We start from the raw sequence: 25,498 nt of genomic DNA, 5'->3' as shown, positions 1-25,498 counted from the left end.
AAGTGGGTGTTCTACTCCTCCTCCTACACCTCCCCTCAGATAGTGGGGCGGATTCAGACCACTCTCTATCCATCTACTTTTGTTTGGGCGTGAGATTTCGGAGCAATTTTAACCGACTAGCCACTCCTTCGGCAAAAAACGTCGCCCTCCTCGCAGTCCAACCACAGCAAAGGTTTGCTTACTTGGTTCAGCTTTTATAACGCTCATCATCTCCTACTCCTCGACCCTACCAACCAACTTTTGCTGGTGGTAACAATAATATTAAGCAAACCCGTTCATAAGCTGCCCATCGCTTGGAAGGATATCCTCCACTGTTTGAAGACTGGTTGTTCTGGGGTTGCCCCGTCGATCTCGATCCTCTCGCCTTCTTCACTTGTTTTACTCACCTGAATCCAATCTCACCCGTGCAACACACCTGGATTACAACGCTGCATTATTACCACAACACTATATACGCAAATATACGATATGTATATGTGCTGGATGGATTACTTTTGCTGGTGTTGGAATTAGAAGAGGCAATCCATGAAAACGAGACTCATTTTAACTAAAGAAGTAGCTGTAGTATCATTATCTCTCTCTCTCTGCAGCTCTCTCTCCTCCAGTTAATTCAATACCTACAAATTTTGGAGACACAACCAACTATTATCCAAAAAATAAGCTGAGATTATTACTGATATTAATTCCAGTCCACCGTACAGCTACTCATTCATAGGCTGACCGTGAAAGTGTGTAATGATCACTTGCTAATAAAACATAAAAGTCATTCCGTTACAAAAATTTTAGTTTTTTTTATACATGTTTTGAGATTTAAGAAAAGATGAGATTGTGATTCCTGTGAGTCTTAATTTTGAAATAGCCCTTTCTCAGATTACCTCTAAAAAACAAAAGACTAGCAATTGACAAAATATTTTGCCCACCACTGAATTGGTAAACCACAGTCTCATGTTGACTTTTACCAAAAAACTCATGCAAAATTAGGACAAAAAACATAAAGGAAAAGTGAGTGAATTAATTTGTTGGAGAAAGTGAATCTGCTTCGCGAGCCGACTTGTGGTGGTGTTATCTCGAAATCTGTCTGAACTAACTGAATCAATTCACCGTTCCTCCACCCAATCGCCACGGGTAGCCGAATTATTGCTCTGCTTCAAATGTCTCAAATGTGCAATCAAACCGTCACTTAGACAGCCCAACCAACCGCTCACCTATCATTACGACTTGATCAAAGTCAACAAATTCACGACTCGAGTAAAAATGCACGAGACCCAAAAAATCCATGTTTAAGCAAGTACCACATACAAATTAAGTTATAAGAAGAAAGTGAAATACACACACATGTACATTCGCACTCTAAGATTGCGCAGTAATTCGTCATCATCACCGACAGACACCCTGCGAAGCAGACAAATTGATTTATCCAAATAAAGCCATGGGATATCCGCTCTATATTAAGGACATTTAAAAACCATGCTGTTTTTCATGAAAACATCGACGAACCCCTCTTTGAGAGTTTTCATGCTCTAAGTGAATGAATGAAAGCAAACTTTTCCTTTTGCCACAGTGAACGTTACCGCTGCAAATCTGTCGGCATGGTATAAATGAACACTGAAACTGAATAATTTGACGGATAGTACCATTAATTAAATAATAATTGCCATAAATTAGTCAATATGTTGACTACCGACATAAGCCCAGCAGTTCGTCCCGACATGTATCCCCATTCCCAAGCAGCCCTTTTGGACAGAACGGTGAGCATATTTTAGAATTTGTGTATACGTATAATTCATTCCCAATTTCGCACGTAATTAGTGCACATATTTCAGTAAACATTCTGTATTATGCCATGCGTTCTATATGTTTTAAACCGCCATGAGTTCTAAAACTCGCTTACAACTCTCAGAAGAAAATAATAATAAATTACCATGCGCAGACAGTATTTGTCGCAACTTGTATTTTTAATCACTGCATGACTTTATAATTTCTCACTATATTTAGCTACTACAAAATACGGCTTATTTTCCGCAAACAAGTATTGATGAGTGGCAAACACTCATCATTATCTCATCGTCAATTTTAACACCTTTAGTTTTAGGAGAAAATTGTAGTTTTATGAACGATTTCTAAATACAATTCATCTGTAGAACAATGTAGACATGTGCAAAATTATGTTTTTTGGACTATTCGATAAACTCCTTACAATTAAATCATCAGTATAATTGTGCAGAAGCAAATTTGGTGGTTGCTAGTACTCACACTGTTACACCGGCAGGAAACGAATTGAACCAAAGGAAGTTTTTATTGTTAAAGTTTCCTAGATATAGGAAATCCGGAACGGATTGAGCATTTTCCATAAAGGTGACATTCATTGCAAAAAATGCATGGCACACGTAGCTCCTTATGCAAAATTCACACTATGCGGTTACTGCTCTGGATAAATTGAATAGCTCTTTCGTTTGTTCGGGTGAGGACGGGAAAGTTTGTATTTGTTAAAGAAATTCAATCGCACCGACGGCGAAGCATTTGTTGAGTTTGAAAAAGAATAATGTAAGAAAGGAGAAGAATAACATAGTTTCTGCGTCTCTTTCACGAAATAAAAGGCACCCCACTGAGAGCTTGTTTGACTCCCCGTGTTCTCGCATCAGCACCTTCGGCCCATCAAAATGACCAATGCTATTCAACAAACCACTTAAACTAGCTTAGAGAGCTACTTCAGTCTCACTTTACTTCCTATTCCCAATTGAACCTTAATCCCAATGTCCTTTCGAACACCCTAAAAACACCTCTATTAGCATTTACATTGTAATAAATATACACACAGCTCATAAGTAGCCATCTTTTTATTGAGCAGAATAAAACTCCTTCTATATCTTTTGAAATACACAATTTTGAGCGAAATTTTTAACGTTTTGCATATTTGTCCTTTGTATTTACCAGATATTGCATAGACTCAATTTTTTAAATAGCATTTTCCTACCCACGCACGTTTTCATTTAACTCAAAACCTCATTGAAAATACTCTCCAAGAGCAATTTCAAAGGGACGACGAGCCTCAGTAAAAATAGAATTCATCTTTTCATGACAACTTTTCCACACATCAAAAATCTCTCGAATTCGTGTATTGTTTGTTCGTGTCACCCTCCTCCTCCGCTAATGCTGGTGTGGAACGGTTAAAAAGTAGATCACCCATTGTTCGCCCAGCTTATTTTTACTTTCTACAGTTTCCACTTCTGCATTCTTATTTCTCCACCGCTGCACAACACCGGCGATGGTGGGATTTCATAATTCCATTCTTCTCCAGTTGTATGTTTGATAGGCTTTGGTGTGAATCCGAAGTGCATGCATATTTGTGACTGAATTTGAGCATGAATACAAAACCTCATTCACGCAAACAGGATGTGCGTCCAGCAGCAAGACTCATGGCAATGGAGACATTCGTCGTTGTTAGGGGATGATACATAGTGCAGTGCAGTTGGTGGCAATGAGAAAAGTATAGAATTGACCTATCATGACGTGGGACTGGGTGTAACTCAATGGAACATGAAAGATTTTAGGGTTAACACTCGAAAGCTTCAAAACTTTAAACTCAACTGACAAAATGGAGAGAAAAAAGAGGCGATTTAGAAAAACACGACATAAAATAATGATTCGACTACATGCAATCCTCATTCCATTGAATACTTTAGCTTCAACCTTAATGAACTAACTGAGACTGACTTATGAGGACAAAAAATGTGCACACACACCGAGCAGACCAGCAGCAGAAGCTTATCCACATATGTACATGCATATCTAGTGCACATGCCATTATTATGATGGTACTTTTCATTTCTGAGCAATGTCGAATTGAGTTTGTTAAAAATCATCAACTTAGTTATGGTTTCAGCGTTTTTTATTGGGCAAATAATTTAACGAAATTTACCAAACTTAATGGCTTTACAGCAATTTAATAACATAAACATGTCATCCTCTGATTGAATTTGTTTGCCATCTCATTCGTCCATCAGGAACAACAGTACGTTTTTCTACAAGCTCTGCTGTGCGTGATTATTGTTGCTGCTTGTAATAAATGCATACATAGTTGGAATTCAGTCACACACGTGAACATTCATATAAATTGTGAACGTATTTATTTGCCGAAATTTACAAAAACTTCTTAATTCACCAAACTCGCAAAAGTCATTTCATTTTCTTCCTTGCTACCAATTTGCTCCCTCCTCGCTCACATCTATCGCTGCTGATTCGATCCTGATTCGTTTCGCTCCACAAAGTTGAACTCTGCTTGGAAGACCAAGTGTCTGGGACTAATCATGTAAATTATTGTTTTAGAAAAACTGGCTACAGAAATTCCCTGCTAATGAATACTATGTGAGTGAACGCGTAGAACACACATCTGCATGGAGTCTGGACACTGCTGTGGTAAGCTGGCGGATGGAAAAGAAAGAAGATGAGCTTGGATACAGATGGCTTACATGCAGCCACCTTCAACCAAAATAATAATTAGCTTCCCCAGAATCCAATTTATACGTGCATACACATTTTGCCTCGCATTTTCTACTTTTTCCATAAAACAATACTAAACACAAATTGATATGCATTACCAAAAAATTAAGGCACGCGAAATTGATCAAAAATATTTTTTATTAAAACAGTAAAGATTGTAAAGTGCTATCCTTTAATGGGGTGCGACATACGAAGAGAAAATTAAAATCATGTTGAATTTCTCTGCTGTCATTCTCGTCTGCATTTAAGTCAATTAGTTGACGAGGCCGAATTTTAACCTTGTCATTGTCATTCCTGGTTGATGACAGTCGGAGGTTAGAGTTCAACAGAAAACAGACCCAACGGGGAGGCAAGTGAAATATAAAAGACTTGGCTGGTTTGGTTCTACATACGCTCGTAGAGGTGGTAGGACTTGAATTATTCCAAGTGCACGCGGATAAAATAGCTATTTATATGCAATCATTCAATATTTCGGCATCCACGAGATCAAAGATCCTTTCACCCATCAACATCAACCAGGATATGGCACAACTATATACATAGAATTTACGTACAAACTCTTGCACCACCGTGATCATCTTCTTTTCATTTCATCTCCACAGAGTCCAAAATAAAATGCATTTTTTGTCCCTTTTCTGCTACTATGCTGCTTCTTTCCAGTGCTGACACTCTAATTCTTTGTTGAGATTTCAACCCTTTCAACAAATTCCTTTCTTCACAATCACTGACTGCTCACATTAGGAATATTTAGACTTTTTATTGTTCCTTCATCTGGCTGCTCGTGTTGGTTTTTAGCTGTTGATGGACATTTATTAAGTCAGGCAGGATAACAATGCTCCATAAAAAGAGACTCGGGTGAGGAATGAGCATTTTTACATTGACTTTGAAAAAATTAATTCTCTTATTTTCATTGAGGGTATTCATTATTTCTTCGTATCCATCGTATCGTAAAATAGTTTACGAAGAAAAAACAAGGGGTCAGGTTTAGTAAAAATCGTAAGCGTAGTAACGTGATTTTCGATGAGAAAATCTTACGACGCTTACAAAATCTCGTAAGCGTCGTAAGTTATTTTACGATACGAAGAATACTAAGGATACGAAGAAATAATGAATACCCTCATTATTTTTCAACAAAGCATGCAAGACTGAGCTTGAGAATGTTGGAAATGTTTTTTAAAGAAAAGTAGCCAGTCTGAGGTCTGACATTAGACTTTGACTTGAACGGTTGAAAAGAGAGACAGAAAACAAAAGTTAATTTAGTTCTTGCAGTGATGGTTCGGTTATTAGACGAGTTTTTGTTTCGAGAAATTGGTTCTTTCCTTCATGGTTCGAGTCGGTGGTAGACTGGTCATGTGCCATCACAATCATGACATCTTTCTCAATGAGGAAAATTAAATTAAATTTGTCCATGTCCTCTCCTGTCATTGTTCTTCGTGTATGTATCATTGCATGATGAGTTCCGTCTATGCAATCGCAGTCACAATTTTAGTACGGTTTTTAATCACCTTTATGTAATTTGAATTTACCAAATGTTGGTGTTCAATGGATCGTTTGAAATTACTGCGTAATCCAGGGTGAACTTTTTTATTGTGTGGAAGTTGTCGTATTTTAGCTCAAACATAACTAGCTGATTTCTCAATAGGAAATGACAAAGGTTGATAAAAACACACGTGTGTGAGACATAAATAACAATACGTAACAACGTCATGTTCAATAATAATATTTGAAAATTTTAAGCACAGACGATATTTTTTATTTCTTGGACAGAATAAAAAAAACTTTGTATTTGCCAGGTGGGTGATTCGAGTGATGATGTGTCACAAAATGGTCTCGGTTTCTTGTCCAAAGGAACAAAAGTTTGGTCGGGTCCTGCGGAAAAAGAAATTTTGGTAAGCACCCCCAAAATTTCGGTTTCTTCTCATTTCTCTCCTCTGTCTATCTTATTGCTTTTTGTTTTTCAACGTGAAGTTGTTCCAGCGAGCTTCGCATGAGCAGCCAAGTCAATTTCTTGACGAAAATGTTGAAAATGATTCCATGTATAAACTACCAAATTGTAAACTCATGCATATTTAAAGCTCTTTTCACTGCATTTATCGTTTTATTGACAATAAGGTGCAGGCATACATACATAGAGAACAAACATATCCTTGTCCCCATCTATTACGTCTGCTTCAAGTAATATTTTATTGAACATGACTGACAGTGAAATTTCTTTCGTGAAATGAAGCAGTTTTAATTCAAGTCGTCATATGCTGAATCACAAATGGAGGGTGGGCGGACTTGTCCACCCAACGAGGACCCCATGCATATTTGTATTTCAGGGAAACATTTTGCTTAAATTAATAAGTGTTCGATATTCAGGCCTTTGTCAATTATGATATCCATCCCATACCTATTTTTGTCAATAAGTATTATTATTACTGCCATGTAGTAGTCCTCTGTTAACTTGCCGGTAAAATATAATTTTTGCCGACGTTATTTACTATGTACATACATTCATTCATATTTCATACGCTCTCCAATATTTCTGTTACATATTATAGAAAAAAGTACTCTGAATGACTATTAAATAGCAATATTGCAGATTTGCAGCTGCAACATGATGTATTCCCTAAGGCAGATTTACATATATCGGAATAAGGTTATTATTATTAAAGTTATAAGAACATGCCTTCCCACTTAGGTATCTACATAGTGGTCTCCACATATGCCATGACCTTCAGCATAGTTTTTTTTATACAGCTTTAATTCGTTCTCGCATTGCTGCAGGATGTTACGTATCTTTTACATCTCATCATATCATGCATATTACGTACAGAAAGAATATTAAGGCTGAAATAGAAATGAGTCAATGAAAAGCCAGACAGTGCAAGATACAAGGATAAGCAACTATATTGTTAATTTTTAGCTCTTTATTAAATTTTTATTTAATATTTTTACTTTGCTGCTAAGGTTGAACTTGAATCTATCTATGTAGCATGGTGTACAATAAATAAAAAAGTAACATGTTGGTGCCTTGAGCCATGAGTACGTAGTCAATAAGTACGTCACAATAGTTCAAAGATATCATTTTTTTGCAAAGTATGTAATGTTATTGATGATAGCATAATGAAGAGGGATACATTTTGAAAAAGACAACAAATCGAAAAACACACAAGTTTGGAATTTTTAGACGCATTAACATTAAAGCTATGTTTATTTATTAATACGAAAATATAGCTGGGGTTTAATAGGCTTAATTTAGATTAACTTTGTTTATACTACATTTAGTACCAGCAACTAATATTTTTCAAAATAAAGCAGGTTTTTGGTTTACGTTTAAAGCGTTAGGTCTGAACATTCCAATTTATGTACATACTGACAAAGAAATTTCAATTTCTAAGGAGTGTGTAGGAGCATGTATGATGCACACATTCAAAGTAACACCCAGTAGAATATAATGTTAGTTAGGGATGATACGCTGGTGTTAGAAACGGACGAGAATGACACGCACAAATAGATATTTAGACAGGTAGCCGAATTAATTCGGATGATAACCAAGGAAATGTAGCCACTAAACTCTTTTGATGTTTCGCCGCTGTCTTTCTAATGAAGCCTTTCCAGCAATTCGAAACTCGTATGAAATGCGATATGGTAGAAGAGGTGGTGCTCCGATAAAGCAAGCAGCACGGTGGTGTCCTATACATAATCATCCACTATTCAATTGTGCATATGTAGGTAAGCATACATAAGTCTTTTACATTCGGAGTCGGTCGATCCTTTGTGTCACTGGACGTAATGAATAGGTTTTATCTCTCTATGGACTTTTTCCAGTGATCGAATTTGACAATTATGTTTATTAATATACATATGGATGACTTGTTCCTTGTCATGTGTGCAGAGTCCACATTAACGTAACAAAGTTCAGTTTCAAAATATTTCGAAAAGTAAGAAAAGAGAAATTTGTGGTAGATAAAACTGTTGATTCTCATGTTGACTTGTTCGACATTAAGTTCGGAGAATTTTATTTCCCTATTGCACTTGAAACGAATAAGGCGATATGAACCATTGTGATATTTTTGAAGCAACTTTACACAGTTTTGAAATTGTTGACCTCAGACCTTAAACTATCCTCATTTCAATTTGGTTTCTAGGGTATGGGTATTTTTTTCAGATGCCTACCACCAAATGCATTGTATGGTGTTTCGTAGTTGTTGCAACTGAAGCTGTTGATAGACATGAAAGATGAAATGGTCTGAAAACATTTTCTTGTGATTATTCCTGTCAAAGTCTTGACGGAACAGTTTGAAATGTTGTTGAGGTGGACGGAGACTGTTTTAAAGTTATCTCGCCTACCTGCCGCACTGCTTTTACTTTGGCAATGATTCCTCACATATTCCTAGATGTAGGTTACGAATCTCCTTCAAAGAATCGTTTCTCTTTGAGATTACTCGTTCTTCCTGTTCCATTTCTACAAATTATAATTTGTATAAATACATATTCATGAATTAATTCGATTGAAACTGTACTTTACTTTTTTGTTCTATTAAATAGAAAAAGTTTAAAATTCCAAAACCGATGCATCTCTAATAATAATGCTCCACACATGGTTTGTGACATCATTGTATGAACAGGACCATTCTTACGCGGAAGGAGAAAGACATTTTACAGAGAACAAATATAAAGCTTGATGGAAGCATCATCATAATCGTAAACTTAGGATTAGACATGATTCTTCTATGTACGTCCTTAGTTGGCTCGTAGAAGTTGTAATAGTGCTTGTAACTATTGCTGCTTCTGGCCACTTAGGCAACTACATTACAGTACCCAAGCACATTTGGGGGAGCCAGAAAACAAGCGGAAATTACGCACATTTACGTCTGCCGGTAACTTTTTGACTTTGCTGGCTGGCTGGGCTGAAAGTAGTTGCCTTCATTGAAGTACCCTGCCTGCCAGCCAGGCAGCAAATAATCACCCTCCTTCATAAATTGGGACTGGGAGAGACCATCAGACAAAAGTTCATTTCAGGCAGGAGACGGAGGAGACAGACCCTCACCTTCCTTACTTCGTTCTTATTGAGGAAACTGCCGTGTACATAGATTTCATCATTGGGAAGTGGGAGCGAACCAACAATTAGTTTATGGAGTGGACATGTTATTTACTTTTCCAAATCGATTCTTGGCACTTGATCAGCCAGCCCTTCAATTCTGCAACGTTTGCTTTTTAGAAAAGGAAACATTAGTGGTTGAGATCTTACATACGTGTGTGCACATTCATGATACCAGCAGAAGCTATATTTAGCTATTAAATAAGTTTAATCGATGAAATCAAATCGACGTAGTGTAGGTTTAACAAATGGCTAAATTGCATTCTGGCACCATGCACATGTATTAAAATGTGAAAATTGCATGTCACACCACCAGCAGCAGCAGTTGGCACAAGATCCGAGAAAACACTACCGCATGCCTGCAAATAGAAATCCGAATGATTAATTGTTGATTCTCGAGAATTTTGGCCTTCACAATTTCACATCAATGATCATTTCAGCGAAATCCGGTGGTGGTATCAAGATTCGGGATCGGAGTGATCGCACACAGTGCATGCCGTCTCTGTATCTTGGCAATGATGTAGGTTCGCGTGAGTGATAAAATAGGTCTGGTCAACTTCCAACCAACAACTGCTAATGTGTGGCTACTTTACCTGTCCATGGTCTAGACGTTTCATTTACCACCCAGCTAATCACTCTTGTTCTTAGAACACTATGGCTGAAAACTTACGCAACAGTGGCAAAATTAAAAACAGAGTTGTGTGAATGATGATTTTAAATGAAACTCTAACAAGACGAGCTCAATGGAATATCTCGAGATTATTGTTAAGATGACCTGCACAACATCGTACATACATAGTCTATCTGGTCGGTCAGCGGCGGTGAGGTGGTTTAATTTTAATTGCAGCAGGAAACTGGTAATTAGAGCTTAATTAATTTATCCTCTTCTATAAAGTAGTTGTTGTGCATAATGAAAATCTATATGAGAACGATGCTCAAGAAGTATTCCAAGAAAGTACCTGAGAAATGTTCATCCTATTTATTTAGTTTGGAAGAAGTTCACAAAGACTTTGTAACAAGAAACTCCATGTAATTTGAGAAGTCGTGGATACGATGGATACGTTTCCTTAAAATAGTTTGCTTTAACGTGTTGGTTGTTCGTGTAAAGTCCGTTTTCACGGTCTGCTGAAAGCAAATTCTCAAAGGGGACAAATTTATGTGTACCTTGAACCAAGGTTATGCGCAGGGTGACAACAGCAGCAACCTCTTCTTAAATAGATGATCATGTTTCACTTTCTTTGAGACTTTTTGGGGTCAGTTATAGCGCAGGCAAGTGAGAAGGAAAAGCAATGAATGAAGTGTCGAAATGCCGAGAGACTCTCATCCTTCGTAATATTGGATGATCCGTCCGTCCACCTAAATAAGGATTTAGACTGAATTAGCGAAAGATGAATCCTCCCACGAAAGGACATCTTGCTCGATCATTCTTGTCTTTACATTTTTTGATGGTATTATCTTCCGGAAGAAGGTGAGTTGTTGTCCTGAATGGGAGTAGTAGCTGGAATTAATGCCACTCGCGACGTGTTTATGTATGTACATTTTGAACAATATACAAGTTCTTTAACTCGAGAGAGAGAGAGAGAGAGCCCATGTAATCCCTCGTAATCTGACAAATCCTTCTATTCATGATTCACGATAAGCTAGTGATGTTAAATGAGCAGTTCGGGATGATGATTGACAATGCCATTTACTTTGGCTATGTATATGGTTACTGTTCTGTAATCGGATGAAATGTGAGATATTAACTGTTGCTGCAAGAAAACGTACATACATGAATTCGGATGTTAAATAAGCGGGCCAATTTATTGTGTGGATATGGTTGATGCACTATATGAACAAAGTGATGTAATATTTTAACAGGAGCTCAAATGAATAATTTCCAACTTAAATTCTTATAATTTTGAGTAATTATTGTAATCAAGATCTCATGAGGGATGTGATTAAAGACATTTAATTTGAGCAGCAAATGATTACACAGATACCATCACCACTGCTGATACATATTTCTTGTCAATAATTTTTTTGACTTGCAGATGTGTTTATATCGAAACACGTATAAACGAAGTATGTATTTGTTCAATATTATGCTCATGGGATTGTAGAATTGTTTCTCTCTGCATACTGCACATATGTATTCCTGGAGAGTTGGGCGAATTGAACAAGGTTAACGAAAAAGGAGTGGTAAACCTTGATTTATTCAGGTCGCCGTTCTTACCTTTCCATCAAGTTTCATCACGAAGATGCATTAAAAGTAAGTAGGTAGACCAGTTTTGCTTGCCGTGCATACACAACACTCGGCTGGAGAAATATCGTGGTCAAATTCCCTTCAATTGGGTGGTTTGTTGCTTTGGAATGGAAATTGAACTAGGTTCAGATAATCTTAAGAATTTTTTCCGCCTTCACTCCAAACGAGCATTAGGGGAATTTTCAAATATGACGTGATTACATTGCCTCTGGCACTAGTTTAACAAAGACGGAATACTGATGTTTTTAAAAAAGTATTGAGTAGATTTAAAGGTGGCACTATCCTAAATTTGTGCAGCACAGAAAATATCGCTGTTTGTCAATTATGCTTGAAAAATAACATTTCGAACTATTCAACAAATAGATTTCTGTGATCTAGCATTTATGCTTAATTACTTTAAGGCTGAAATGTCTGTTTCAGTTGACAGAATTCAAACAATTAGTCGTCAGTGATCCAAAGCATTAAATGCGAAGATAGTGAAACCCTAATCCTATACAAATAATATTTTCAGCCTATACAAATATAAGTTTGCATAATAGCGACAACGATTTGTAATATTTTCTCTGTGATGAAACGATACACTTCATATATTAGGTGAAACACCTTTCGGTTAAAATTGATAATTCTATAGGTTGAAATATGATCGCAGACGCTTCATGTTTTAAAAGTCTTTGTCATCCATACCGAAAAGTAATCAGAAGAATGCGCATCATATTTGAGTACATCAAATTGGCTAAGGATTATTATTATCGAAAATAAAAAAAGTAATCTGTTTTTTATCATTGAGCAGCACCTACGTATATGTACGTAGATAGTAATTTATACGAATTATTCTATTAGTTTTTCTGTCCAAGAGACGGTTATTTGCTCTTTTTTGGCTGGATGTTGATTGAATTTTCATAATAAAGCCATCTTAACTTTGATTAAAATGTAAATCACGCTATTTGTATTACTAAAAGTTTGTTTTGGCCGCAGAGGGCAATGAAATGGAATCCATAATAATCTGAGTTTAGCTGAGATTGAGTGGAATGAATGGGTTGTTATTTGCTGGTGAAAGGGTGGCGGATGATCAGGAGGGATAATAGTACGCTCCACATGAAGATGTGATTTCTCTCTCTCTCTCTCGACCGGAGAAAAGCAATTGATCTCTGGTGGTTGGTGTTGCATGGTGAATGAATGTGTTAAGTAAATTTGCAGCAGAGATTATATCGACACGATGATGCTCCTGTTGAGAGGATACGCATCGTGGTAATTTTGCACAAAAAGGTCCTCTGATCATTTCACGGAATGGAGCTGACAGTCTGGGCACTTTGAACCATGATTTGTGTCTTTTTGGTGGTCGGAAGGTTTGTAACCCAGCAGGAGATCGACATGAATAGTGCTCTTTGGTGTATGCACATTAGACTTGAGCATCAGCACCAGCGTGGTGGCGAGTTTAGTTTAGATGTAAAAGCGTGGTTGGGGAAATGTTGATTACTCTTCTTCGAATCTCTCGGTTGACGATGTTGCGTTAAATTTTACCCCACACACTCACTTGATACCGATGAAAGCAGTGCTGCTGTGGTCGTATGTATTGCCTCATTGTCGTCGTTATCTGCAATATACCATGCATTTGGTTTGTTCAGTTTAGTCCATTTCAGAGTTTCAAAGAGTAAAGTGCACATAAAATCATGATCTTTTTGTGATGCAGGTTTAACGCTATGATAATAAACGACTCCTGCTCGTGCCACCGCCGAGAACGATGCAGTGAGGCTGGTTGTAATATTAGAGGCCATCTTCATCAGGAAAGTAATGATTTGTTGAACGCAAGTGTTGAACCGTGTACAATAAAATGAAATCAAATGCAGACGATATATTTGTTCATTTACTTTTAACATCAAAGGGTGAAGGACCAACGTTAGCGTGGGGACGAGATGGAAATGAGGACGGAAGAAACGGCAAGCAAGTAAAAGGGTCCATATGTCTAATTGGAGGAAATTTGTTCCCTGCAATGGTTTATGAGATGTCGTTTATCTAATATTCTCTCGGTTGGAGAGAGTTTCCTCAATTTACCGGGTTGTACCCTAATCTTGGTCTTTTATACAATTCAGCGTGAATGCCTAGAGACTTGCACCTCTAGGAAAATGCAGTTCCATAATGTTACCAACCAAACTAGATCACCACCACATGCACACCCGTGATGTGATGATGTGGTTAGCAGGGAGTTTTTTGTGAGATTATGTATTAGACTTGAGAAAAGAGGCGTTTACTTCAACATGGAATGTCAATTAATTGTTAACTTTAGACAACTTCACATTTATCTGATTTCTAATGATTTCTTCAGAACATCATGTACTCATCTTCAAACTGCACACAAAATGAAATAGATAATGATAATTAATGAGTCATTGTTGTTAAAAAGTTTCCGAGTACATTCGTATCTTTTTCTCAAAAATTTTAAAACTCATTTCGTCTACATGGCTAGATTTGCATATATTTGAATAAACATATCTTTTCAAACTCTGTCTTATTTTTTTCTTTGCTATCTGATATGAACATCACCGACAAAAATGCAGATGCATTCCACTTCACGGTTATCGTCATTCCTTCCTGACATTCCACGTTCCTTTTTCTCCTTAAATACATAACTCACTGCTATTGACTACTGAATTCCCGATCACCAATGTCTACTGGAGGAAAATGAGACTCATTTTTTAAGTTTTACTTGAAATGACTGACTGAATGTCGTCCATCTTATGTCGTAGATGACTTTGTTTGACCACAAAATCGAAATATTGACAAAGGGATGAAAAATTATTAGAAAAGCAGGAGAAGAAGGGGGTTTTGGATGTATTATTATTATGCACGGTATTTCTCGCCTTTAACGACACACACACACCACATACAACATTATCGATTCTTTCTTCCTATTTACCACCGCCACTAACCACAAGGCAAGGCAGGAAGAAATAAGAGCTGAAAGAAGAAAGCATTCTCATCCACAAATAGCCTGATAAAATACCACTATGGCAGGGGAATCGGGAATGAAGCCTTCATCGCTCAATCATTTCGTGCATCATTTTTCTCATTCGCCTTCAATTCCTGTGTATTTTCTCTGTGTATGCAACCAACCAAATAAAACCAAGTTGTTATACACGACGACTACCATATCACAGGGCTGCCCCTGCAACTTTGTGAATACAAAAATGGCCATCTGCCATGCTGGCAACTTTGTTAAAAAAATTTTCATGCTCGCTTTGCCATTCCTCCTTCTTCTTCGTCATTTTCCCCTTTGTAATGCGCCTTTCAGTGATAATAATTTCATTACCTGAATGGCTTGCGTACAATGGTACGTTCTTTCAACTTGATGCTACTACATTTAAACTATCAGAAAGATACATGAGTTTGCAACGCATGCAAATATTGAACGACACCATTAATGCACACGTAATGGGTTCCATTACCTAATTTGAATTGTTTCTTTATATTCCAGGATCATCCAGGATTACGAGGAACACCTTTGGTGAGCACGCAATTATAGATTTGTTTGCAATTATTTATAACTGTGAATAATGGGGTCGCTTGTAAATAGGATGACAAACGTGTGCCACTAGATTAGATTATTTACTCTAGATTAAATAGAAGATGGCCCAGCTTTATAGAACTCAACTTTGTTGCTTATAGGCCATGTTAGCAGCCCAATGTAATAAACTCAGTTCGAAATCACCTCCTCCGTTGGCGGATGCGGCGGTGGGGAAAGGATTTCACCCGTGGAAGAAGTCACCCGGCCTGTGTCCCCCGAACTCCGTGGCGGGTGTCCTGCCCACCTGTCCGACGAGTGTGGGGGGAAACGGTGTGATGACCAACCCCATGACCCACAGCTCCCTTCTCAGCGCTGCTCAAAAGTCTCTCTCGTCCTCCGTCTGTGTCACGTCCTCCAATCACAACGCCTACAGCAGAACACCTGTCTCCTCTTCCTGCGGGGCCACACCCACGTACGGGGCTGATCTCTACTTTCACGGCTCAAGTGGTGGCAACCCATGCGGGGACCAAAGTCCGGTGGGCTCCGTGGGCGTCTATTCAAGAGTTCCTTATGTAAGCATGGAAAAAGTCAACTGTAATTCCTTAGTCAATTACATAATTGACATATATCGGCATTTTATTATGTATCAACGTACGATCAATAATTATTATCCTCGATGTTTAGGATTCCTGGCCCTTCAATGCAATGTCTGGGGCACATGCAGGAATCAAGCCTGATGTAAGTACAACTCATTAGATTCATTGTAATACTGTTGCCCAAATAACCAGTAGTAGTACAAGTAGTCACCAAATTTGGCATTAAATCACATGCATCTTTAAAAATTAGGTGTCAGGGATGAATGGTTCATCGTGGTGGGATGCCGTTCACGGGGCTACGGGTGGCAGCTGGTTGGACGTTGGACCGGGGAGTGCAATCTCACAAACGGCAGGGATGCACCACCCACATCATCCTCACCACCAAATGTCCCAATACAATGACTACTCCTCCCTCACTCACACCCTCTCCAACCCTCACATCTTGACCTCTGGTCAGCACCTTCTGCAGGTAAAAATCCTATTAACCTCTTAACGACGAAGTACACACATTTGTGTAGTTATTTTATTTTCCGTTCACGGCGAAGTACACACATTTGTGTAGTATTTTATTTTTCCGTTGACGACGAAATACACAAATGTGTGTACTGCAGAAATTTCCTTGACACCAAAATTTCTTTAAAAAAAGAATATTTCTTCGGTATTTTGTGGAAAACTCGATGGTGAAAAGTGGATTTTTTTCGATATTTTTCACCCAAAATTTTGGAATTTTCCCTATACCGACCAATGTTAAAAAAATGTTTTTTTCGTATTTTTCGTCAAAAACTCGAATATTGCAAACTGGTGGAAAATTTTAATTGGTTGCTATCAGGTATAATTATGAAATCAAAATCGTACCGAAGGGAAATTTTATTTAAAAATCAGTAGTACGAAAGAGGTTAATTTAAATCCGCATTACGCTCTATTACCATTGACGGCTCATCAATTTCATTCGGCAGACCGTGCTCTGTGAACTTTAAAGCAACTCATGCAAATAAATTGCATGACAAAAGAGCTTAAATCAAGTAGTCATACGAATTGAAATTGGATCCAATAATTTGCATGGCTTTCTTTTACAGGATACATATGTCAAGTCAATGCTGCCAAGTCAAGGCGTAGGTTCGGGTGTTACATCTCCCTTTGGTTTGGGTCAAGCATCTCTTCCCCAGGTGAGAAAATGAACTCACGTTGTTATGCATTTCCTTTGTTTCACATTCAGCATTCAAATTTATTTGTTCATCTTTTCAACAATTTTTGAAAATACTTGTTCACGGCCGCATTATACACGAAGAAGATGTTATTCACATTCGTCATGTTTTCATGATGGTTTCATGTCCATTTGCATGATTCATATGCATGCATGATGGAATTTTTACACACAAAAACTCATAATTTAATTTATTTGGCTATTGAAGTTTTCAGTAATGCAGCTCCATTTATTATGAATGAAATAGAGGCTAGATTCACTATTGTTTTGTACGAGCCAGTAAAATTGAAGAGTTATTTGTCTGCAGCCAACAAAGTCACATATCGTGTCGTGACTAACCTATCCATTCTTAATTTATTGAGTTTTTCTGGTAAATGGGATTGGAATGATAAGAGAATGCAAATTATGAGTAGAATGCTTGATTTGAAAAGACCCTACAAGAAGATGGATTGCTCATGATTGCGATCATGGATAAACGCATCCTTCTTGTCTGTGCAAAATTGGAAATTCAATCCATTTAAGAACATGCAACTCTAAGGTTTCTTGTAACAATCTTGAAATTTGACGGTATTGTTCAGCAGGTGCCTTCCCCCCGTTCGCAAAGGAGGTACACCGGTAGAGCAACTTGTGATGTAAGTTTTAACAAAACCACATTTGAAACTGATTCTTAATTAAATGGAAAATTGGCGAATTACTACTTATTTCTTGCTTTAAACCAATGACGATGCTCTGCCTCTGCTATGAACTGCATTAATATTTATGTCTGTTTTTTAGTGTCCAAATTGTCAAGAGGCTGAGCGGCTGGTAAGCAAATTTTATATATATTTTTGAACCAAGTATTCTACTAAACTCAATTAGTGCTCAATGGTAAATATTATTTACTAATTTTCAGGGCCCAGCAGGAGCTCACCTTAGGAAAAAGAATATTCACTCCTGTCACATCCCTGGCTGTGGAAAGGTATGCAAAATCTCAGAATTATATTCTACTTCAATTACATACATATTGTATCTCACAAGTCAGTGCGTGTTTGGATACTTTGGATATTGTCTCATTCATGAAGATTTTGTCCGCATCTGATTAGGAAATTGAACTATTAGTCTCTAAATTGTTGCTAAATAGCACTAAAGCGGTAGCTGACGGGAAATTTGCGTCAAGTGGAGAATATGGCAGAGTAGTCAGACCACCTCATAGTAAATTGCAACACTTTAATGGAAATAATCATTTGGTTGATACTCCCACAAGAAAAAGTCAGCAAAAGTTGTTGATGAGGCATTTGCATTTTCAATCTGAAAGTTCATCTCAGAAGCAATTGGATGATTCCTTATTAGCAATCATGATAACTGTTTTTAAAATCATAAAACCCGACTCCACAACACGTACGTTTATAACATGTAGATTGGCATAATATCGCGTATCTAAATTACGTTGCACCTAATTTAAATCACTATAAATTCCAATTAAGCTACCACACATCAAGTATTTGCGTAGTTAGAGTTATACAATAAGTTGATGCAGTTTTATTTTTTATCTTCTGTCAATCTTTCTCTCTCCTTGACTCAAACTAAATAATTCCATGTCAAAGAATTTTTATCTTTTGTCAATTTTTGGCACTGATTCCAACTTTTGACGAGACTACATAGTTCGTGCAAATCAGATGAATTCTAGTAATGTGAAAAGGGCCATTATTCTTCTCTATAGACAAGTTCACAGCACGACGACCCATCATACGAGCACATTTAGTCAGTTACGAGGTGTAATACATAATATGTGGTACAGACATACATAACTCGTATTTGAATAATATAGGTGAGATGGACATATTCATTAAAGGAATGAAAACTGAGGAATAAGAGGAAACCAATTAAATTGTAGAAAGATAGAATAACTGGTTTCTTTTTTGGTTTAATTAATTCCAAGTTTTTCTATTCTCACAAAAGTTGATTCTGTGAGTCGAGTCGACTTGTTCCCTGCGAGTCGGATGAATCAGTGACAGAACAATTATATTTCTAGAATTTCATTACGTGTTTTATTTCATGTGCAGTATTTGGTCACTTGCACAACTAAAAATAATATCAAATGAGTGTAACACTTGTACATACAGGGTTGCATAACACTATACAATATTTCTTGGCATGAATAATGATTAGAGTATAAAATTGGATCACGATATTGTACAACTGTGCACGGCTGAATTGTTTTCTCCAGAACCAATAATGAGAATGATGCGTGTACTCTTTACATTTCCATGCCCAGCTCTAAGGTCAATCACAAAATTGTGTGCAAACTCAAAAAAAAAGTTGGCGACTTATTATCATTATTTAGTCAGCACATGTAGCCGTACACATTGTGCGCGGTTATGCCAATTACTGTGCACAGTAGTTGGCATATTATTTGAAACCGATTGAGATTTTCCATGATGAACTTTTCTCAAACAAAGTTGTCTTTTATTCATTATTTTTGAAAGTTTGTCAACAACATTCGTGCCACCACGTTAGGGTCCAACTAGGAGGTGCACGAGTGTACGTTTCTATTTAGAAGAGGGGAAAGTGTAACATAGTGAAATTATGTATGCATGTTGTGTGTATCAACGTAATAACAAAGAACGGGAACCATGCACCACAATAAGTATTGATTAGTGGACATTTGGTGTCAAGTGGGCTTGAAATTTCATGAATAAATTGTTTAAATTGCAGGTATACGGGAAAACATCACATCTTAAGGTACATATACCAATTTTGTCCTAGAAAGTGCAAGTTATACAAAAATAAGGGAAATTAGTGCCTTATTTATTAGCGCCATATTTATTGTAAATGTTGAATTCGAACAGGCCCACCTCAGATGGCACACCGGTGAGAGACCTTTTGTATGCAATTGGCTGTTTTGTGGAAAACGCTTCACACGCTCCGATGAACTGCAACGACACTTGCGGACGCATACTGGTACTGGTACTGAACTTTATAGTTTTGCCAATTATTTTTGCACACTATTAAAATACAAATTTTTCAGGAGAGAAGAGATTCGCGTGCCCAATCTGTAATAAGCGGTGAGGCCCAGTCCCTTTTCTGCCCTTTTTTTTACTTGATAACTCATTATCTGCTCCTTCCGTCCCAATCAATTTCAGAACCAACAATCTATTGTTGAGGGGACTTGGGGCTTCACCACACTATGTACTAATTGTGTCTTTTTACTTTCTCCCGTACAGCTTTATGAGGTCGGATCACCTATCAAAACATGTCAAAACTCACAACAACTCGTCGGGGAGCAGTACGGGCAACAAGCGGAGTGGGAGTGAAGATGACGATGAGGAGGATAATAGTCAATCCGAGGCGAATTCGAACCACAGTCCTGGCTCCTCTGTGACCACTCCACCTCTTCCTCCTCACGCCATGTCACCCTCAGTGCATGGGTTGACACAACAAGACATCAAACCCCAAATATGAACCTGTCTCCGTACTTACCACCCCGAGTGAAAGTCGTCCTCCTTGCATCTGATCTCTCCACCACCACCGCGACACATGCTGAAGTAGACGTTGTACTCTAATCGTAATTCTCAAACACATTTTAACCACACTTCTATTTTAATACACTATCAAACATTTCGCATCCAATCAACCAACCCAATAATAGCTCACTAACAATTAAATGGGATCCTTCATCACGTTTCATGGTCACTTTTCTACTTGTGCGATCTAGGTATAAATAAATACATACGTAGTCAACGTGGCTGCCGTCTAGCCGTTCATAGTACACATGCAGCGTTATTATGATAGTACAAGAGCAGTCTTCTTTTTTGTCGAGATTTTATGTCAACCAATAATTTACTAACTCAGTCATGACACCGACTACGAGAAACATTAAAGCCAAGCAAGAAGTGCAGTTTACTTCATTAGCGATTCAAGTGGTTTATTCTGTACGGAGTACGGACAGCTGCCTACAGGTACGTTTTCTGCTGTTGCTTGCGTCAAAAATTCAAGTGTCTGCGTGCATGTCAATCACTTTCAATCCAGTGTCACTATTTACTTCCCCCGAAATATGAACCATTATCCAACACTTGTATATATGTTCAGAGTTTCCTATAGACTATCCATTTAGTAGGATGTCACATCCACAAACAAGGTGATGTTTAGCTAGACAATGGATGGATGTTGTGTTGTTGTTGGCAGTCTCCAGAATCGTGTGAAGAGAAATAACAAAAAATTAGCTTCAGTCAAGTTCAGGCCATCTTGATTCTGGATGATAAGCACAGGGGTCACAAAAATAAGCTCAATACATGAAACCCAAATCTGTAGTCGTCAGTTGAGTCATCTATTACATACAAGTCCATACTTATGTATGGATTTATAGGGACGATATGAGACAATAAGAGACGACTTAGGTAAATACGTAGCTGTGGCATTAAAAAGAAACGTAATTTTGACAAAGCACGAAACTCATCATCATCATGAGTGAGATGACGGACAGAAAAATTTGCTATCCTCTGGATTTAGAAAACGAGAGCAACATGTGTACGAAACGAGGCAGCTTGGTGTCAATTACACATCGTTTACTCATTATGTCATACGATAGGTTTTAAATTCAGCACTAATAAGTAGTGCAACATAATGTGTAATTATTTCATTAAAACTATATCATTAATTGTGCACATTAGCGTTGAACGAGAGTCCTCAGCAATCACGCAAGAAGGAGTGCAGGATGTGTGATCATTTGACAGTTGACAGCCAAAGTGTGGCATTTAGTACCGTGTGAGAGCATTGCATTGCACCAAGTATCTAAACACCGTTGGTGTTAAAAATATGTGTTGTTTTTCAAGTCTGCCACAGTTTATATTTTCTTATTTATGATTTTTTTACCTTGCTGAACATAAATTAGATAATGAGGGCAGGTTTTTATCTATGTATTTATATCTCTCTTTACTTGCTGACCGTAGACCTCAGACCCATCCAAGTACTTCTTCCTACGTTTAATTCTATGCATACAATATTTTTCATATATTTTGAAACAATCAATCCATGGCTTTTTGATTTTTGCTTTAATAAACTACCGGATACACTGGTTGCATTGTGAATAGCAATGAGCAAAGAGGCCTCGTTTACTCTTGTGCAAACTACAGCAAGCAGGATGGGCAGCTTAAATAATTACGGAGTAATGAGTGTGTTTAATAATTAAAATTCATCATAAACGTTAAATTTATCAAGTTGGGGAACATGAGACAATTAGAGAGACTTTTATCACCATTTAATGAATTTCGGTTGTTGGGAATTGAATTACAAACGAACACTTTTTGCATGGGTACATACTCCTCGTCGTCTTTGTTTGTGTTCTGAAGAAGACAGAGAAGAAATGAGAGAGGTGGGAAGGAAGGGGAAATAAGTAACAGGAGGTGGTCAAAAATTTTCTCTTCAATTCACAGATACCGGTGTGTTGTTGTTCGGTGGTAAGGTAACTTGGCTGTCCGTTGCTGTTACTTACTGGTAGTGTTAGGTTAAAGCAGACTATGCTTATTATATCGGTAGGTGGTCTGATCATGATTACATTATTATTATTGTTTTGGCTTGCAGACTTGTTCGTTCGTTCGTATATGTAATATGTTCCCACTTAATGATAGCATTGAATGCATACTCAAGTAGGGAAAAGATGATGATTGCCGAAATGTATGTAGATAGATAATAGTTGTGGCAGACTTGCATATTTAAATAAATGGTTTATCATGGACATATGTATCCGTGTGCATAATGTTGCATTCATCTTTGTACAGTTCACCTTGTAAATACCCAGAAACATAATCAAAGAAAATGTGTAAATTCTTCGTGCATATATAGCGATAAAAATTGGTTAAGAAATCAAAGTCGTTAGCTCGATAAGTTATTTAGTAGGATAAGACATACATACATACGTAAATATAAATATGTAGTAACAATTTAATATAACCTGGCAAATCCGCTAAAACTTGTGTACAATCCGTTGAAATAGTGTAAGTTTATGATTGCATCATTACTAATTAAGTAGGAAAGGCTGCTATATAGATCATCTTGCCCTTAAAGTATATCATCAATACTAATCTCGTACCTTTTACTTTCAAATGAATGAATGAGCATCCATGACAAGAAAGATGCTCCAGAGCTGAACCATGATGTATCCTATAATTTAATACTTGTTGTATACCAATTACATAATTTAACTAATCTTATTGTTGTACGAATTATTACAAATAATAGCAAATACTATATATACAACATACATAATTATTACTAAAGATGTGCGATTTTATTCGGCAACAAATATTGAAATTGAAATAAAGAAATACTAAACATACATAAATCCGTTTTCGTCTAAATATATATTGTCGCGTATGTTTGCATCCATGTTCTTATCAATTTCATCACACTCACGCCAAAACGCTTTGCTCAAACTTGAAGGAGGTAAGAAGTAAGAGTGACTTGCACAAACACATAAAAAATTTAATTTTAAACAATACTCGAGATAATGAGTATCGACTGGGGGCATTATTTACCCACTGAATAAACATTTCAGCTCAATCTTGAGCAGAAAATTAAATTCCAGTGGCAATATCGGAAGCAGTCAAAGTTGCCGATTGTTTGTCAAAAGTAAAACATGGGCAGTTTGAAGGATTTTATTGTCCATCATTGCATTGGCATTCTGCTTGTTTTTGCTTGACGGGACGTAAATAATTGAACAACCAGCAACTTTTCTTCATTTCAACTTGTCTTCTTTCTCTTTGAAGTTTCATTCTTTGAAGTCCAACACATATCATCATTAACTGACCATCTAAAATAAATTTCAAGTCAAAGTAAGTAAGTTTCCACGCAGGCAGAGTTCAAATTGGCTAGACTTCCTCATTTCCCTCTTTACACGTCCCTTGAAAGTAAAATATTCACAATGCGGGTTTGGTGAGGGCACAACTTTGGCCGCTTTAATGAAGTCTGATTCTCGTGTATTGCTTCACGAAAAAGGAATTCTAAATGAGAAGCTTCACGTCGTAACTTGTTAGCACTATGTACGCGTAGAGTTTGCCTTAACTTACTGCTAGTAGAAAGCAGTAGAAAAACTGTGCGGCTCTGTATCTCTGATTCATTAAGTTTGGCAGAGTCGAGTTTATTAGTGCTCATCATTACCTTGCTTAGTGAACTTAAATCTCATTTTATGAGAAAATCTTTCCAACTTTTACTATTAACTGCAGCCGCGGTTGAAATTCACTTCATGGTGATATCCCTACTTTTTGCTGTCTATTGGGTCCCTTTCAACTAACGAAGCTCTCCATTATGGCAAACTAGTAATATATCTTTCCCTTCCTTCCATCTCCATTAACGCGACTCGCTACTTGGTCCTTGTATTGTTCATTGTTGGGATTTATTCAATTTTTGTTGCATAACTGACAGTTATGCAACAAAATACTTTGTGAAAATACAGTATTTTGATCTCCTTTCTTCCAAGGGTTTGGATTTCCGAGGATGTTACACCCACAAAAAGACGACAATTTACATGGGGAATACAGCAGTCGGTCGAAAATACAAGGTTTATGAAAAAATTAACATTTTATTGCTGTCAAAATACTTGGTTTTCACGATTTCCCAGAAATAAAGTATTTTGACTGCGATAAAAAGTTAGTCTCTTCATAAAACCCGTATTTTCAACTGACTGCTGTATTCCCCATGTAAATTGCCGTATTTTTGTGGGTGTAACATCCTCGGAAATCCAAACCCTTGGAAGAACGGAGATCAAAATACTGTATTTTCAGAAAGTATTTTGACCATCCCTGATAACTGTACGTAACTGGAACAATTTTGATATGAGATGATGCCATAAATTAACTCTCCTTGCAGGAATCAATGGCATTGTAAAAAATGGACTGCGTACTGCCAATCACTATACAGCAGACGTTCCATTATGTATATCACATAGAAGCTGAAGGAAGGTAATCATCACCCACATTATAACTTGATGCCACTCCAGTGGGAAATTGGTTTTCGTTGATGATCCAATTCAGTTCTTCTCCCTTTCTGGGAATCAGTTCCAAACGAACATTAAGCACGGGTCTTTTCTCCTCAGCCACTAAAGTGAGCAACTAAAACTAATAGTTTATTGGTTTGGTTGGTTGTCGTCTCACTTTGCCGGTCCCTGAATGTATGGCTACAAGATAGGTTGGCACAGGAAAATAAGCAATATTATGCCATATGGCCAATAGGACCAAGCACCAAAATAGCAGCAGAGATAAAGAAGTCATCCAAGTAATTTTCTGTTCTGAGCCAACATATCACACACACGTTGATTTTCTAGTGAGGAAAAAAAATCCAAGGAAAACGAGGAGTGAAATGAGAACGATATATCCTTTCTTCTTGTCTCTTC

General features: G+C 37.3%; 1 protein-coding gene across 10 annotated transcripts in view; it reads left to right on the top strand.

Moving 5' to 3' along the window:
• Positions 1–23,452, top strand: part of LOC110847134 (transcription factor Sp9) — a 42,464-nt gene extending 19,012 nt beyond the window's left edge. Inside the window, exons 1-15 of one of the 10 annotated variants that reach the window (XM_035851989.1) lie at positions 232–1,748; positions 4,327–4,416; positions 6,294–6,389; positions 15,304–15,333; positions 15,495–15,905; positions 16,018–16,071; positions 16,180–16,398; positions 17,006–17,095; positions 17,715–17,765; positions 17,908–17,937; positions 18,026–18,091; positions 19,828–19,854; positions 19,962–20,079; positions 20,141–20,177; positions 20,337–23,452. In XM_035851989.1, the coding sequence (XP_035707882.1) occupies positions 1,671–1,748; positions 4,327–4,416; positions 6,294–6,389; positions 15,304–15,333; positions 15,495–15,905; positions 16,018–16,071; positions 16,180–16,398; positions 17,006–17,095; positions 17,715–17,765; positions 17,908–17,937; positions 18,026–18,091; positions 19,828–19,854; positions 19,962–20,079; positions 20,141–20,177; positions 20,337–20,574 (1,635 nt within the window). In that variant the 5' untranslated portion in view covers positions 232–1,670 and the 3' untranslated portion in view covers positions 20,575–23,452. Of the gene's footprint in view, positions 1–228; positions 1,749–4,326; positions 4,417–6,293; positions 6,390–15,303; positions 15,334–15,494; positions 15,906–16,017; positions 16,072–16,179; positions 16,399–17,005; positions 17,096–17,711; positions 17,766–17,907; positions 17,938–18,025; positions 18,092–19,827; positions 19,855–19,961; positions 20,080–20,140; positions 20,178–20,336 lie in introns of those variants that run through there. The other 9 variants (XM_035851984.1, XM_035852001.1, XM_035851995.1 and 6 more) reach the window with 9 other exon arrangements.
• Positions 23,453–25,498: the final 2,046 nt, after the last annotated feature.

Source organism: Folsomia candida, unplaced genomic scaffold (genome assembly GCF_002217175.1).
Source record: "Folsomia candida strain VU population unplaced genomic scaffold, ASM221717v1 Fcan01_Sc001, whole genome shotgun sequence".
In the NCBI taxonomy this organism is placed as follows: Eukaryota; Metazoa; Arthropoda; class Collembola; order Entomobryomorpha; family Isotomidae; genus Folsomia; species Folsomia candida.
This window is presented reverse-complemented; position numbering and strand designations above follow the sequence as displayed.